Source organism: Rhea americana, unplaced genomic scaffold, assembly GCF_003343005.1.
Source record: "Rhea americana isolate MKP2758 unplaced genomic scaffold, rheAme1 scaffold_222, whole genome shotgun sequence".
Lineage (NCBI taxonomy): Eukaryota > Metazoa > Chordata > Aves > Rheiformes > Rheidae > Rhea > Rhea americana.
The window spans coordinates 867,292-884,675 of record NW_028186337.1 but is presented as its reverse complement, the minus strand read 5'-3'; the positions used below and the strand labels follow the sequence as shown (position 1 = coordinate 884,675).

The 17,384-nt window shown below is 55.4% G+C and overlaps 1 protein-coding gene across 1 annotated transcript in view; it reads left to right on the top strand.

The window, feature by feature from the left end:
• CDH23 (cadherin related 23) overlaps positions 1–17,384 on the top strand; it is a 203,670-nt gene that overhangs the window by 111,209 nt on the left and 75,077 nt on the right. Inside the window, exons 10-13 of the mRNA XM_085305569.1 lie at positions 2,739–2,851; positions 4,874–5,062; positions 13,678–13,827; positions 14,911–15,069. Coding sequence (XP_085161695.1) covers positions 2,739–2,851; positions 4,874–5,062; positions 13,678–13,827; positions 14,911–15,069 — 611 coding nt within the window. The remainder of the gene's footprint in view (positions 1–2,738; positions 2,852–4,873; positions 5,063–13,677; positions 13,828–14,910; positions 15,070–17,384) is intronic.

Sequence of the window (17,384 nt, the reverse complement as noted above, 5' to 3'; positions counted from 1 at the left end):
CAGAAGTTGGGCAAAAGAAAGGTAAGAGGGGTGTTTTCCCTGTCCCGCTTGGGGCAAGCAAACCCTGTAGCGTGGTGCTGTGGCCATGGATGGGAGCAGGTCACGAGGACCCAGGAAGACAGGAAGGAAAGCCTGTGCTGAGTTCGGAGATGGGAAGCGAGCCAAGATCCTGAGGTGACCACGAGCAGCGGGGTGCCTGCTACAGGTCTTTGCTCTCCTTGTTAGGGCGGTCTTGTCCTCGCGTGGAGGCAGGAGCCTGCGCTGACCCAAGGCTCTCCACTTGCCAAGAGTGCAAGGGCCTGTGGGAGAAAGTGAAGTCTGTGCTTTCGGTGTTCCGGGTCACAGAGTGAGTTAACATTTTTAACGGGGTCGATTGGGGCATGCTGTGTTCGTGGAGCTAGATTCTTCACGTTTTCAACTTTCTGGTTTCTTCTGCAGCCTCGGTGGTAGGAGTTGGCCTCCTCGCAGCCGGGCTCGAGATGAGGGTGGCAAGGTAGTGAGGCCGCTGGGCAAGGGGAGTCAGGGGCACACAACAAAGTTGTGTCTATGTGTGCGTGCACTTATTTCCTACGCTCTGCCTGTCTCTGCGGGGCCACGGCAGGAGCAGACGAAGCGGAGGCAGCGAAGCAGCTGTGGGGTGGGAGGCCGAGCAGCCCACGAGGAGGCTGTGGCGCTGGGCGTCCCCCTCGGAGAGCTGCTGCCCCATGGGGAATGACGCCGTCGGCATCTCCTAACGGTCAGCTGCTAACGTTGAAGTAGAGCCGCAGCAGTTGGTCAAGCCGGATAGCGGTCAACAGGCCGTTTCGGATGGAGAGGAGGGAGCGCCCAGGATGGCAACGGGCAGCTCTCGGTGATGGTTGGGCGGGGGGAAGACGTGACGGCTCAGACACGGGGGAGAAGGGTGGTGCTCTAGCTGGGGTTTGGCCCAGCGGGAAGGCGCTGGATGGGGCAGCGCCRTGCCCGGGGGTTTCGGCCGCGCGGGGGGAGGCGCAGCCATCCCACGGGAGGCCGAAACGGAGCGGCGTCGAGGAGATGAAACGGGGGATCAGAAGGGAGCAAGGGGGATGCTAAGTGTWGGAAAACAAGTTTGGTGCCAGCAGATTTGTCTTGCAGGGAAGTGACAAATGTTGTATGTGTTTCTTTCATGCCTAGATATATTGAGAAGAAGGGCTTTTTTATTATTATTTTTTTATTTTCAGCTGGGATGAATATAACGTTATGGCGGTGCTGCCTCGTTCTTGCCTGGGGCTGGCGCGAGGAGCTCCTGCACGGCACGAGACACTCAGGGGAGCGCGCGGGTGCCCATCTGCCTGGGGCTGATCGCCTTGTTCATCACTAATTTAGTAGCTGCTGGTGAGGTGGCAGGTCAGCATCAGGTATCCCCGGCTCTGGAGAACAACTGCTGGCTTTTTGTCTGGCTGACAAAAGGAGAGGGCACCTGAGACTGTCGCGAGGGCATCCCCAGTGCGCGAAATTCATCCCTTCGGCATCTGCTGGCCGTGAGACGCGAGCGCGGTCTGAATCGTCGCTCGGTGTCTCGTTCCGGGGGAGGAAAAGCAAGAAGAGGATGCTCTCTGGGTGCAGTGCAGCCCTCTGCAAGGTCATTCCCAAAYGTGGACCAGTGCGGAGGCCAGACCTGTGAGCAGGATCTCTTGAGGAGAGGTCTCCCCGGCAGGGGAGACAGAGAYGCTGCAGGGCTGATGGAGCAGTGAGGAGGTCCTGCTTGGCGAGGGAGAGGGAAGCTGAGGTCAAGGGAACGTGTGAYGGCAGCAGGGTCTGGATATCAGCTCACCAGGAGGAGCTGTTTGGAGGCGAGCACCTGGGTTCAACCTCGGTTTCAGCTGTGGAGCTAGACCATGGAGATACTGCACTGCACTAAGAGGCAGCAGGAAGGCCTCAGTTCTCCTSAGGTACCTGAGATGCTCTTTTGGGAGCCACGTGGCCTCAGCTTTCTCTATACCTAGAGCAAGGAGAGGTCTTTGGGGAGTGAGAGCTCCTCCTAGAGACACCCAAACCACCCTCTGGAGCCTCCCCTCCCTGCTAGGGCTACAGAGGGAGCCCAAGGGTTACCACGTCCCTCATCTAGACCCTGAAGCTGTGCAGGGTGAGTCCTGGCCAGAGTGTGCCGCTACGCTTTGGGCATTGCATTACTGCCCTTGTGGGCTACCTCCATGTTGCCAGCTGGTGAATTTGGGATGGGGCTAGCTCTGCTCATCCTTTAGGTCCTGGCCTTCATCCCGCACCACAAGCTGGGCCCAGCAGCCATGCGAACACGGATGTTCTCCCTCCACGAGGGGSCAAGTGCAGACGTGTGCCTGTCTATATGTGCTGACATCTCAATCAGCAGAGGAGCGGATGTGCAGACAAAAGGGAAGAATACATTTACATTTTAACCAAAACCCTTTGAAATTCTTCCACTGCCTGCAGTGTTTGCGACGTTATCAGCTCTTGGAAGGAAAGCATTACTTTAAGCCCTGAGCTGGGGCAGGTGAGAGGAGGAGAAAACCATTACAGCCATTAAATTTAAAACACATGGAGATCAAGTGGAAGGTATGGAGCACCCACAGCAGTCTGTGGACATCCTGGGGCTCCTCACCTGCGACAGGTCCACTTTCTTAAAATGTCTCTTTCCAGCATTTTACCTGCTCATCTATGGAGATGGGCAGGGCAAAGAGGCTTCCTTCTCACCTTACCTCTGGGTGGGTGTACGTTTTCACGTTGGCTCTTATTTTTGTCAGGTAACACCAACAGCATCTTTGCACTAGACTACATCAGTGGAGCCTTAACCCTGAACGGGCCGTTGGACCGAGAAAACCCCTTCTACAGCGCTGGATTCATCCTCACAGTGAAGGTGAGAGCTCCTCCACGCAGGAGACAGGTTGGCCCACCAGGTCAGGGAGGGCGCCCAGCTGAGCCCCGTTTGGGAAGGTGGCAAGGTCGTTTTCAGTGCTCGAGAGTGCCCTACCTGGCCTCCCCACAGACCTCCCTTCAGCCCTCAGGCTCCAGTTGCATCAAATGCCTACGCTCAGGCTGCTGAATTGTGTCAAAGTTGCTCTCAAAAAACCGGGGAGCGTACTGTCGTTTCAGYGGGTGCCGGTGTAGCGGGGCAGCGCACGCGTCTGCCGTGCCCAGGTGTGCGCGGCGGGGGGGGGGAAACAGAAAGTTGCCTCGGCAAAGAAAGTGCGCTGGAGCGTGGTGTTTTAGCACTGCCGGGCCCACCCGAGAACGACTCCGCATCTCCAATCGCAGCTCCTTAATTAAAATCAATACCAGRCTGGGCAGCTAGTTGGAAACACATTTAGAAGTATAGATTCTGCTAGGCTGGGCTGGGGGAAAATCAGTGCCGTAGGAAGGGTCATTGATTGGGAGGGCAGCAGCCAGTGCTGCGTGAGTGCAGATCACCTCTGGTATGGAAGGAGTAGTGCTTTGTCAGGCAAAGGGCAGGAATTTACCCWTCCTGGTCCCAGGCACAGGTCTTAGTGGGGGGCTTTACGCATGGATCCGTCCTTGGAGCCCCTTGGGTTTGAGTTTTCTGTTTTATATTCAGTAGAACTCGAGGGAGGGAGAAAGGGAACATATGTACGTTTTCAATAGGGCCAAAAATATCTGTGTGATCTTGGAAAGGTTTGTGAACCTGACAACTTGCCCATTTTCCCAACTGCATTGTAATATAGTTYCGACTATGCTATGTGGCTTAGTCTAACAGCTTGTATTTCCTCTCTCCGCAAACCTTGCATCACTCCTGCAAATGCCAGCTCGCTGTGGCCCACACTCTGAACCCAAAATGTTCTCTGCTGTTCTTACCCTGGAGCTCTCAGTGAAAATACAGCTGGGTTTCTCCTTGCTCAGATCAGTGTGTTCTGCTGTTGTGTGCAGAAGTGGTGAATAGCAATGAGCCATGTGGGTCGTGTTAGTGCGCTTTTCTATACCCACAGCGAAACGAGATTATCCAAAGGACGAGAGGAGGAACTCAACTTGAAAATATTGTTCACAAGTTTTGCTTCTCTGGCAATAAAATCTGCACTCTTTCCATTTGGGAAAGAAAAATCAAAGTCATTTTAAGATAGAGGTGTGATACAGAGTCATGACTCAGCTGTATGTATTTAGACATGTGTTGCTAAACCTATTTTAAGTTACAAATCTTTTCTTGTATTATCCTAGTTTTCTCTCCCCCTAATAATACTGTCACAGTTAGCTCAGGGCCTCAGCTCTCCTCAGGAGAGGACAGGGGAGATACCAGCGTGCTGGTTGCCCCATTGTGGTGTCCCCCACATCTTGCAAGGCAATTTTTTGGATGTTGAAAAATGTTTTTAAAAGCTTGCTGCAGAGAAAGCACCTGCTGTCTAGCATCCTCCAGCGTGAGGCTGTATCATGATGACCTGTTGMGTGAAAGGGGCAAGTGAGAACTCAGCCAGCCTTTCCAAGGGGAATACCAAACTCCTGGCAAAGGGGCCGATCTGGCAGGGATGACATGTATCTGAAGCGTGGGCAATGGAAGAGTTGGGCAGGAAGGTCAAAGTCCCTGTGAATGTTTGTGGCATCACCTGTGAGGGAACGTGCCTATGATTAAGGGATGGGGTGGAACCAAATGAATGTCCTTCCTTGGCAAAGCAGAGGAAAGAAAAGCCATTGCAGTCTCTAATGGCATCACAGTGACACACTCCTGCTCATGTCTTGGTAAGATCCTGCAGCACACACAACATGAAGTGCAAGGAAAGACTCTTATTTTCATTGACTTTGTCTCAGCAGCAGCGGTCAACTGTGCTTTTCTGTAGTGGTCTCTTCCCAATGGCTGCTGGTCTTTTTCCACTTTTTTTTTTTTAATATATTCTTTGAAAACTAAAGGCTACCCTGGTGGTTTCTCTCCTTGCAGGGGACAGAGCTGAACGATGACCGCACACCCTCCAACGCCACTGTCACCACCACCTTCAATATCCTAGTGATTGACATCAATGACAACGCRCCCGAGTTCAACAGCTCTGAGTACAGCGTGGCCATCCCTGAGCTAGCCCAGGTGGGCTTTGCCCTCCCTCTCTTCATCCAGGTGCAGGACAAAGACGAGGTGAGACACCACGAGGAATGTCCAAGCCTGCCGACTACTTAGTCATGCTTAATGTCCCTGTGCTTGGTTTCCCGTGGCCTCCATCCCGTGCCGCTGGCGCTCGCTGTGCATCCCTTGTAAGGTGGCACCGGTGTGTCTGGGGAGCGCAGGGGAACACGTGCCGTTGATTGATCTGCGGTGAGATGCATGGTTGTGTCAAGATACTGTTTTTTTTCCAGCTCTTAACTGCTGCCATTGCTATGCTTGCTCAGCCCCCGGAGCTCAAACGCCTTCACCTGGGCACAAATACGGGATGTGCTTCAATACCGGGAGGACTGCAGGCCCAGTGAGAGCCAGAAAACAGGCTTGGGCGAGATACCGGTTCTTCCCTGCTCCTTAGAGCACCCTGCGGGCAATCGCAGTGCTTCCTTGCGCYGCTCCGGTTGAGGAAGGGAGGAGATTTTCCGGTGGGCTCCCCACAGGCCTGCCAGCCCTTGGTGGGGTGGGGGGAGCAGAGTACCACCATGGGCTCAGCACCCACCTGTGGTGCTTCAGCATGCCCACAGGGCTTTGTCAGCGCGAGGCAGAAAGCCCAGGGCAGTTAGTTCCTCGATGCCGTTCCTGCAGCCCATATTCAGCTTCACTCAGTCTTTCCGGGTTTCTTTTATTTCCCTTTTCTGTTTTAAATGCTGGGATGAAGCACTAACCCTGTCTCAGGATGGAGGAGAGGCTGTGCCTCTTCATACACGCGGTACTCCTGCATCTGGGGAGGAGGAGGAGATGRCCGCATCCTCTCTGCGCACCCACCCGTGCCGATGGGTGCTGCTGCTGTCAGACGATGCTGTTACGAGCATCCGGTGAGGATGGAATTGTAGGAAGCCTGGGGATGGATGGATGGATGGATATAGTGAGTCCCATGGTGTCGATTAGAGATGAGAAGAAGGGAGTCGCGTGGGGCTTACGGACGCTCCCGGGGAAGCTGCTGTGGTGAGGCAGCCCTTTGATCCGCTGCTCCAAGTCCTCTCGGCTCCCGTGGTGAAGAGAGCGGAGCAGAAACGAATGCAGGGCACAGCAAGCTCGCCGGCAGCCGGGAATTTTTAACAAACCCACGTGGGAGGAARTCACTGCAGCCCCTCGCGACTTGTGTCCCATTTGGTAGCATCTTGCCCTCTCCTCGGCAGCGGGGTGTCCACGTCCCCTGTACAACCTTATGCTGTGAGTAGCAAGCTCGGCGCGTGGTTCCTAGAGGCCTGCTGGGGTGAGGGACTGGGATACCAGCCTTCCTGCTGAAAATGAACTGCTTGCTGTTTGCAGTCACCTCCGTAACRTTGGCCGGTAGCAATACAGGCTTGTTCTTTCGACGTGTTAATGCAGCTCCTATTTATTACATGCTGGCCCGGTCCACGTAGGAATTCCATTATGTTTTCCAGCCCTAGGGTTACAGTCTTCAATTACTCGTATTACTTGACTTGTGCGGTTCGTGTCTTGCTTCTTCGGTGCCGGTACCCTACAACCGTGCCACGCTGTATGGTGTCTGCTTTAAAGAAGTGCTGACACCTCATGGCGAGCTGTCTCAAGTCTCTTTGAAAGGCTCTAGCTTCTCAGCTCACAGGCTCCCGCTGCTCATATTCCTCTCCAGGCTGTGGCAAGAGACAAGGGAAGGATGCTCAGCAGAATACACTCGGCATCGTTGTGGTGTTTTTCTTCTCCTGACACTTGGGTAAACTAAGTGCTGACACTGAGGAATGCAAAACAAAGCATCTTGCCCCCCATCCCACCAAAACTAGGTGAGCTGATTGAAATGTGCCTCTTCTAAAAAGCGAGGAACTGTCGTTTGTGGCTGAAAGACAGAGGTTGCCCTTGCTGGTTSAAACGACAGGTTCGCCTTTCCCCCAGGCACGGATGCAGTGCRCTGAATCTTCTAAAACCACACCAAAATCCCTGTTTCTCGAGTGCAGTGATTATGACACAGAACTAATAATMTACTTGTGACATGATGTCACCACCAGAGAGTTAGGAGTTCACCTGGAGAGGTGCAGATGAGCTATTAAGCAGATAAAAAGACTGTTTTTTTTTTCTTGAAAATGTCAATTACTAATAAGGAAGATATGGCTATGACTGATACTTAGGCTAGCTTCTGAATACAATCGTTGCCGTGCTTTCTGAGAGATGTCAGCAGATCTGAGCTTGAAGGACATTGTGGCACTTCTGTTTATGCCAAAAGAATGAAGGATCTGTCATTATTTCTGCTTAAAAGCTCATCTTACTGAAGTGATCCCCATTCAGAAATTCACTTCAGCCTTTCAGCCTTTCTGATTTTAAAATGGGAGGGAGAAAAAATAGCCTCACATTCCCAATAGCGTGAGCAAAAATAGACTCATTCTTTTGGCTTCTGGAGTATTTCTTTAGCCTCGTGYGATTTCCCCAGGTGAATTGGTTGGAATTTTTCGAACTGCTGAGAGAGGGCCTCTTGTATTATGAAAATCTGAGGGAGTTTTACTGTACGCGTGTATGGAAATGGTCATATTAGCACTGATTGCTTCCAACCAGCCTATTATTTTCACTGATAAGGAGCACAGTAGAGCTGATGCCTTGGAATATCCGGAGGGAGGCAAGGTAGCACTTTGGGGGAAAAAATGCATGTAGTGAGAAAATCCAGGTAGTGAAAAGGCCGTATACTAGGTGGAGAGCTGGGGAGGAGAAGCGCGTGGCATCAACAGCGAGGAGGAAGGTCCTGGGGCAGAGGGGCGAGTGAGGACGTGGCTGGCGGAAGGGATTTYGCCACGGTGGCCTTCATGCTGCAGATGACACGATTCATTTGTAGAGGGGGCAAAGGAGAACAAGAAGGGARTTATACRTGTCTYGGGGAGGGGGAAGYTAACCGGATGAGTAAGAGCAGATGGATAGAGACACGTGAAATCAACTGCATTCTCAGGAAAAACGCTGTGCTCGTATGTGCTTTGCCTCCTGCCTCCCAGTCCGTGTCAGAGCCCCTCTGCAGTTTGGTTTCTTTCTGAAGTCCAGCTTCGTTGCTGCTGTTCTGGCTTTCTTCTGGCCTGCTGAGGTCCTACTCGGGTGGAGCAGCCCACCAGAGGGGTCCCCGGGGCCAYGTGGCTGCTGGGCCTCCGGGCGTTTTGAAGCGGTGGGGGGTTGGTCTGCTGCGGAGGTGTAAGCCTACGTTCAAACAGACCCTTTGCARGAGACTTCTGTATGTGTTCGTACACGCTCGCGGAAGTGGGGCTGCATTCCCCTCTCGTTCGCGTCGTGATAGATCAGCAAGGACGAATAAATCCTGCGCGCGAGACAGAAGATTGAAGCCTGGTACCCAGCTTTGCAGCAAGGTCTGTTTGCACGTTGAGAGCAAGGGCCCCTGGTTGCGCGCAGGCTTGAGTTAATCTATAGGGCGATGCAGCTACCGCCTCTCTGCCCCAAGGCTGGCTGAGGTGTCAGGCACCTGTTAGGATGTGCAGTCACTATATAGCATCACGGCTTCACGTTGCGTTTCAGGGCGAAGCCAAAGATCTGGCAGCTGCGAGACTGAAGAAGGACGTGGGTGCAGTCGCCGCGGGCTAACGTGGCTCCGGGGGCGGGAGGGGGCACTGCTGGCCCAGGGAGGGGGGGTGACAGGGTGTTTGGGGCACGCGGGAAGGTGCCATTGAGCCGTGTCCGTCCTGAGGCAAGGGGGAGAGYGGGAGGGACGGCAATTGCTCGTCTTCCTCTGCAGTTCGCCCTCCCGCATCCTTTTGTGCGACGTTCATTTGAACCTCGCGTTTCTCACGCTGTTTTTCTGATGAAAGAGGAGCTCGGGGAGCTGCTGATGGAGCAACTGAGATTTGTGCTGAACGCGCAGGGTGGGATTTTTGGAAGCTGCTGACYGAAGTCCAGCCGCAGTAATGACTTCTGCAGGCGCCTGTCGCGCGGGTCACCCATCGCGTGTGCGCGCACGTGCACGACGGGCCCGGGCGCCGTAAACGTGCCCTACGTGGCGGGGAACTGCGAGGGGGAGCGGGCGGCGCTCGAGTCCGCGCTCCCCCGAGTGCCCGCTGCCAGCCAGCCTGAATTGGGTTTCGCAGGGGTTTTTGCAATACRCGGAATTCACCAGCAAATTACCCTTAAAGAGCAAAAATCGATCGTTTGGAGCAGAGATAAGCTGAAGGCGAGCCAGCCATGGATTGATCCCGCCGGGGCCGGCGTGCCGCGCGTGGAGTCGGGCAGATAAGGCGGCGGGGAAGGGAGCGCGCCGGCGCCACGGGCGAGGGCTGCCTCCGCTTTCGGGGCCGGCGCGCTCGGGCCGAGGGCGGGCAGCTCGCAGGGCTGCAGCTCGGCGCCTCCGAGGAGGCGGCGGGGGTGACCCTCTGCGCGTGCCCCGTGTTTTCAAAGGAAAGATTAAGYGTTGTTTATCACCCATCAGCCGGAACCAGGTGTGAGGTATCTGAACTGTACAGAGAGGCACTAATTGCTCTTAAAAAACTCCTTTTTTTGCCCCATCCTTCCTCCTGCGCCGCTCGGGAGCTTGGAGCCCTTTGCTTTCTTTGCAAACTTGGCAGRAAGAGGGATATTAAGTGCTCTTCAGCCTCCGAATTGGTGATCTGAAATCCTCCCTCGGGGTGGTGAGCTGACGAGAACCCCTTTGCTAGTGGCAAGAGTCAAACAAAATGCATGCAAGCTGTTGATTTAAAAAAAAAAGGGAAAAAAAAAAGTCGCTTACGTGATGAAATGGCACAAAATTAGCTTCCAGTCCCTGCCTCGTTTGCCCGTGGTCCCTCTCCACCCAGGCWGGGTGGCTTCTTGCTTGCTCGCGGTGGGCCGGGTAGAAGGACCTCGCATGGTTTGCTCTGGGGGGTGGGAGCAGGTGGGAAGGGGCGAGGAATTTAAGACTCTAGAGGAACAAATCTCCGAGTCGTTTCCTCCGGAGCAGGGGTGCTAGCTGTGATCCGGGCTAAGCCAGCCCCTTCTGCTGGGCAGCTGATAACAATTTGAATATTCAGATTTGCTTTCAGCCAGCCACGGGGGGCTCAAAGGCTTCGGTAACTAGAAGCAGAAAAACCAGCATGGGGGCCGAAACGAAAAATAAATAACAAAATAAATATATAAGTGACAACGCGCAGCGGCTCTCCCAACAGGCAGATGTATTCCCCTTCCTGAGACCTCACCTGGGGAGACTGAGGCACTCGACTGGCTGGTAATTAGGGGTGGCAGGTATCTGCAGACTGATCTCCTTTCCCAGCTGGAGGGGAATTAATCCACCCCACTCTCTTCCCACAAACACTTGGATTTCTTTTGATGTCTCCACTTTATCTCATCCCTAACAAACTCGCTCCTCTGCGGATTCCAGGCAAATCCTTCACATCTTGCCGCCRCGCAAGGTGCTTTTGTGCACGGCGCGGAGGGGACGCGACACGCCGGCTCCTGGGGGCCCCCCGGAGCAGGGCGCTTCAGAGGCGACCCCGGCCGTGCCCGCCTCCAGCCGTCCTGAAGCCCGCGTCCTTCCACAGCTGGCATCCTTGCTGCCCCGGTCCCACGAGCGCTAGCGCGTGCCTGAGTCCTGGGCCTGTTGCGGCGGAGCTGCTGGGATAGAGCAAGTTTTTGGGGCGCTAGAGCAAGTGTTGGGGTCATCGGTATGGGGGAGGCGTCGCGGAGCTGCTCGGGGGCTCCGGCTCCTCGGGCTGCCGAAGGACTTGCAGGCGGACGAGCGGAGGGGACGGGGAGTTACATTTCTACRTGAAAATTGGATTGAAAATGTAACGGAGGGATAGAAGAAAGCCCTGCTGGCGCTGGGCCAGGAGGCTGTGGAAATAAGACAAGTGCTCCTGTTTAAAGGTGACCTGCGAAGGAATTGTCTCTGAAAATTGGGTTTGTGCCCCTCTTTGATGCTTTGTGCTGTATGCAGAGGGCTCTGAGGAAGGAGCAGCTATTTCTCCAAACTGTCTGTGAGCTGCATGAGCAAAGGAGAAGCTGGGAAAATCTCGTTTTATGCTGCCACCGGTTTCTGATTAGGCGTCCCTTCTTGCTGCACCTTGCTACGAGGGAGCGCGTGTAAAGCACTGGCTGGTGGACGCCTTGTAGGGCTCCTCCGTGGGGCTCGATGGAGTCGGTAAAGTCTGCCTGGTGGGATCAGCCCGGCCTGCGCCTTGCTGAGAGCGCGACAGCAGAGCTGGTCGGGAGCTCTTCGGTGAAATGGTTTGCTGTCACTGTGGGAAAAYGGTCATTTGTTATAAATCGGTGTCTGAAGGATGCAGTATGAAATGAGAGGTTGGGAGAGAYGCTTTCCCCTGCCCTTGCTCATCCTCTGCTCCCTGCTTCCAGGATGGCCAGTAAACCCTGGCTGTTTATCTGGCGCGGGGCAGTGTGGCAAGTGCGAGGACCTTCACTTCTGCCTGCGGTGGCACTTTCCTGGCTTGCCGTAAAACCAGTTTTTCAGAGGAGTTGTGCTTGCCGAGACCGCGCGCGAGCTGCGTGCCTCATTCCTGCCTCTCGTCACCTGCCGTGCGATGCCCTCCCGGGGAAGGAGGAACACGCCTTTCTCCCCTGGAAACGTGCTGGAGGCTGCTGAGAGGGGTACGAACCATCTCCCAGCCTTTCTGTCTCTCTSCTCCCCTTTGCTCCCCTGTGCCTCCCTGACCGGAATGGCGTGGAGCGTCTCCCTTTTCTTCCAYGGGTTAGAGAGGAACATAACTTTCCTTGTTTTTTTCCAAACAGCAGGTGTAGGAGACTTGATCTCCTCCTGCCCRTCCCTCAGTCCTCCAGAGTGCAGCGACATGAAATTTTTCCAATGTAATGCCACGATGCCAAGGAAGAATTTGCACATGCCCCTCTCGTTTGCTCTGCGGGGATGCTGGTTCCCCATCATCTAACCACTGAGCGTTTCTCGACTCCTTCGACTGCAGATGCGCTCGTGCTACGATGTGTGTGCTTTGGTGGGGGCTGCTCAGCTTGTGTCTTCTCCTTGGCTGTGTGGGGTCCCGGTGGGTTGCTGGGGTGCGGGACGGGCAGCATGGATTTTCTACCGGTGTTACCTGCTCCAGGCTGTCATGCTCAGCCAGCTTTTGCTATTAGTGCCCCTTCGTGCATTTAATTGGTCCCTTTTCCTGATAGGAGGGAGGTCATTCGGGGAAAATTGGAAATTCAGCTCTGGCAGCTTCTGAGCTTGCTTTTAACGTGCTCTGCTGGGCCGTATTTTGGGAAGAGGCATCGTGCCTGCAGTGAGGGCCCTGAAATGTCTCTGTCGGTCTTCTCGGTCCCGTTGCTTTGCCAGGGAGGYCTCGGGTAGAGGAGGAGCTTCCCAGTTCCCCGTGCGAGCGATCTTACGGAAAGAGCCCTTTCACCACCCAGCCGGCGCGACGTCTGCGTTTCCCAATGCGAAGGGGCTGTGCCTGCAGCGCAGCAAGCTGCGTGTGGGGCGCAAGCGGCTTGGGCTTGCAGGCCGGCCGGGGAAGGCACCGCGTGCATCGCCTCTGCACGCGCTTGGGGTGCTGGAGAGATACCAGATGGGTGYGTTCGGCCCACTTATTGCCCTCGCRTCTGGCTTTCCTGATATTTCTGCCAGCCTGGCAGCGAGAGAGGTCACGGAAAGACACGCTGAGAAACACTGGGCTGGGACGGTCACGCGGAGCTGCGAGGCGGGTGATGGTAGCGCGCCTGGGGCGGTGGGAACGTGCGTGGGAGAAGCGCCCGCACCGTGCTTCCCCAGCGTGAGGCAATAAAATCCCGGTGTGTGGTGCCACGTGCGGCACGTGGGTCTTGAAACAGCGGAAGGGRTCTTCCCTTCGTMCGCGTGCTTAYGCRGGTTTACTCCAGGGGTGCGTTTTTYTTTAGTGCRCACAAGTATTTTACGTAGAACACGAGCACGTAACAAAAGACGCGTAAAATCACCTGCGTCGTACATCTGGCGAGTTGGATAAAACACAGCGAGGGGCGTTTAAGACCAGTGCTGAACCGCACGCCTCGGCTCACCAAAGGCGAGCGCGGAAGAGCTCCGCCGCGTCTCCAGGGTCCGCGCGCGTGTCTGCAGGCGAAGGGCTGCGCCCTCGACGCCGCCGGCCGCTCCGGCCGCACGTGCTGCCCCAGGGAAGACGGCGGTCTGATCCCTGTCCCGCTGCCGTGCTGGCTTGGGGCTCGGATTCTGGCGAAGCACGTGCGTCTGTGCGAGGAGGTGGACGGGGGGGGTGAGGAGCGCCTGCGGGGCCGCGGGAGAGCCGGTGGCCGAGCCGACGGGTGCTGGCGCCGCGAGGGCTCGCTGGAAGGGGCAGGAAGGGCGGTCGCGGGCTAAGCACCCGTGCAGGCGGCCCTGGTGGCCCCAGGCGCTTGCGGGCTGGAGAAGAAGTGGGATTCCTTTGTTTTTCCCGTGAAACATTCCTGCATAGAGCAAGTACTTCTCCTTCTAGTAATTAACCTGCTTTTTTTCTTTCTTATACGGCTGATTTCCCTGTTCGTGCCTTTACGTCTACGTCTCTTCTCCGTACCTGCCGTCCGATCCCGTTTTCCACCCCCTCTGTTGCCGGGGATGTCGGGCTGGCTGYGGCTGAGTTACCCTTCGTTCCTTCGTGTTTTCACCCTGGCCGCCTTTAGCTTCCTCCAGCGGCCATGCCAGGTGCCTTTTCGTTTGTCGCTGCCAAGCTTCCTCTCTCCCTTTCCAGGGCCCCAACAGTGTTTTTGAGGTTTACCTGGTGGGCAACAACTCCAACCACTTCATCATCTCGCCGACTTCCATCCAGGGGAAGGCAGACATCCGCGTCCGCGTGGCGGTGCCGCTGGACTTCGAGACCATTCCTCGCTACGAATTTTCAGTAAGGCTGCTCCGGGGCTGGGCGCAGGGCGGGAGGAGTAGGGCAGCGACCCCCGTGCTGTGCTGCAGGTCCGTTTTTTAAGAGCGACCTAGACACTTCCCAGGGGTTTTAGTGGGGCTGGAGCAGCTGCAGATGCCTTCGGAAGACCTCTCTGTACTGAGGGCGGAGGTGTTCGTGTCATGCTGCGTGYCCCTTTGGGGGCTATCCTGTTCTCCCTTCTCCTTCTCACCGCTAGCCAGTGGGTCCCTACCCCATTTCTCAGTTGTCTCCCTGTCCCTCGAACACGAGAGCAGAAGCTGGTCCCTTGCTCATACCGGCTCCCAACATGCAAAGCCTCAGCCACAGGATTTTAAACAGAGCGTGTTCCCCCTGCCTGTGGCCCACGGCCRTAAAAGCTTTATAGAGCATAAAACTTTGTTTTCCGTGCACCTAACGGGCATCAACGCTCTTTCCAAGCTCCTGCGCGAGCTTTGTCCTGCTGTCTGCCGGARCTGTAAATTCTGGGAGGCAACACAGTTTCGAATCACACCAGCGGCTCCCGTCGCTATTAGTCCTGGCAGAAAGGCTTTTACACCCTGGTGAAGAAATATAAATAAAAGCCTGCCTTCCCTGAGCTCCACAAGGTGTAAAACAAGTTCCAGCCCTGGGGTTAAATCCCAGCTCAGCTGGCTGCTTGGGTGTTGCAACAGAGGCTGTGACCCCGAATTAGCAGGCGGTGGGTGTCCCCTGAGCGGGCGAGCAGCAGGCGAGGTGCGGGACCGTGTGCAGGAGAGACGTGTGAGGGCCTGGCCATGCTTTTTGTGCAGGCCTGAATACTCTCCTCTGGCACGCTGCAGACGTAGGAAGGCAGGAGAGCACTTCTCCAGCTGGCGTTTGCTAGCACTGATGTGCTCCTGGAGGAGAGGGCAGGGGCTCCTTTTTTCTTGAGCATCCATGTTTTGGTAGATAGTACTGAGCTGGCTCCAACATTGTGATCGGGACAGAGTTGGTGCCTTTCCCATTTAAARTATAAAATAGCCAAGTGATTCCCCAGATGCTTCATGAAGGCTCCAGCKCTGATGTTTGCTTCCCCTCTCTGTCCAGCTCTTTGCAAACGAGAGTGTTCCAGACCACGTTGGCTTTGCACGAGTGAAGATCAACCTCATCAACGAGAACGACAACCGCCCCATTTTCAGCAAGGTCCTGTATAACGTCAGCCTGTTTGAGAACGCCACTGTGGGAACCACCGTCCTGAGGGTCCACGTGAGTAGGAGCATCCTGTGTCTCCCTGCAATTCCGTTTGTGTGCACGTGGCTCCCTCTGGGAGGTACAAYTCACTCGCCCTGATGAGTTGGAGTGTGGCCCTCCTGGAGGCTTYTGCAGCAGATGCACTGATGACCTTTCCTCATCATCTGGGAGGCTCGTGCGTGGTTCCTACCACCACTTGTCCTATTTTGGGGACAAGTCCCATGTTGGAAGGTCTCAGTGCAAAAGCTGRGTTTTCCTCCAGGCACCAATCCAATGGTCTTATTCCTGCCTCTATCTCCTCCTCACCACGTAGGCTCTTCCTGAGTATTTCAGCTGCGTACATGGCTACGTCCCTATGGACAGTTGCTGCCTCTCTCATATTAATTCTTATGGGGAAAATGGCTTTGGTGTCTGTTGAACTTGGCTGCTTCKTTGATGAGAGCGAGCACCTGACACTGGTCCTTTAGTGCGAGTGCTCTTGCTGCCCCYTTCTGAAGGGTTATGTTGTTGTCATTGTCATCATTTTCCTCAAACAAATTGAGGTTAATTGAGTCAGTTAAGGGYAAAGGATGGCAGAAGAGGGAAACAACTATATTTAGCAGGGCATGGTATGAAATGATTGGGAGCAGAACCCCAAAACAAGGAGTAGAGAGACGATGGGTGTCGGGGTGCTTCAGTGTGCCCTCACCGATGTTGTTGCAGGGCTGGCAGGGCTCCTGCATCCAAAGCGGGGCTGGAGTGAGCACCCAGTGGGCCACAAGCCCAGGGGTTGCACTACCCCRAGGAGAAGATTGTTTCCTAGTGAGCAAGAGCAATGTTAGTGCTAGTGTGGGGCAGAGCAGGAACCAGGGCAAAACCCTGCTCTGAAAAGCCATCAAAAGAGAAAGCCGAGATCCTCTGGGAAGAGAAAGGTCATGGAAGGGGAGCATCAAAACCTCTGCTGGGCTTTGAGCGCGTGAGGACTGTTGTCGTTGAATAGTCTCAGGTTAACTTTGGTGGCTGCGGCTCCCTGCGTGCTCGCCGCCAGCCCCGTGGCACGGTGCTCTCCGCAGCCCTGCTCTCCCAGGTAGTGGTCCCTGCTCTTCGTCGTGCACCCGGAGCGTAAAAGCTCCGCCAAAACGATGCGGTGCATGCGCGTGTGCGTAAGTGTGTTTACTCTGCAAGCAGATGGTGTGAAACCGTGTAGAGTCCCTGAGCCGTTCCCATCTGACAGTTATTAATATTTCAAGCAGATGTTTCGCTAGTCAGGCCGTCAGACACTAAACAATGAGATTGTTACTGCGTCTCCTCTTTCCCCAACTTCCAGCTATGCCAGCGTTTCGGAGCACACGCAAAACGCCAGGAGTTGAATCTTCTGTGATAAATCAGAGTGGATRCAATTAGTGCTGAAATCCAGATTGCCCTCCCAGCTGATCCCAAAGTTTTTAACGACCCTCGTAACATACCAACTCCTGCTGCCGCCGCTGCTTCTTGCATTTGAGATGCAGCRCTCTGCCCGCTTTCGAAGTGCTGCCCTCTTGCCTTGTTCTTCTCTAACTTGTCCCCTATGCCACAAGTTAAGCGGACCCTGCAAGGATGTCTGCTGCTTTTGGAAGTCTGCTTTTATTGCCGATAGATTCCTCTTTTTCTTTTTTTTTTCTCCTTTTTGCTTGCCTAGAAGCTCTTTGTGGGTAGACGGTTACGGATTGGGTTTGAAACATCTGGCCGGCCAGCCTGAGTGCCCGCTCCTTTGGTCRCTGCCGCTGGGCTCCGTGCGAAAAGGGCTTTTGCCAGCTCTTCTCGGTCCTGTGCCGAAAAACGCTCCTTTGCGCAAATAAAAAAAAGCCAGGGGTGGGAACAGTTGTAAGGATGTCGGACCGTGTCGAGACAGGGCTGGGTTTCCGGAGGGCTACGGGCGTTGCCCGCACTGGCGTTCCTGCAGCTCAGACAGCTCCGCGCTGYGGCGGGGGTCCCTCGGGACGCGGAGGCTGCGGGGCGCTGGGCTGCGCGCGGCAGCCGTTCCCAGGGCCGGCCGGGCACAGCCAGTGGCCCGGCGCCTGCAGCTCCTTCCAGGCAGGGATGCAAGCGGCTTAAAACGGCGGGAGGTTGGGRGAACGGGAAATCTCTGACCTGCCTGGCGTGATGGTGCCTGAAAGCTGCTCCTGACCTCCTGGGGAAGGGAGGAGGCTACTCCCAGCAGCCCAGAAGATCCCGGGCTCTTTGCCCACCTTCCCCAAAAGCCCTTCCCTTCGCTGTGCTTAGGTGCAGAGGAGGGGGAGGAGGCATCCTTCCTGGCCCGGGAGGCGAAGCGAGCCTGCCCTGCTGCACAAGTGCATGCTCCTCACCACTGC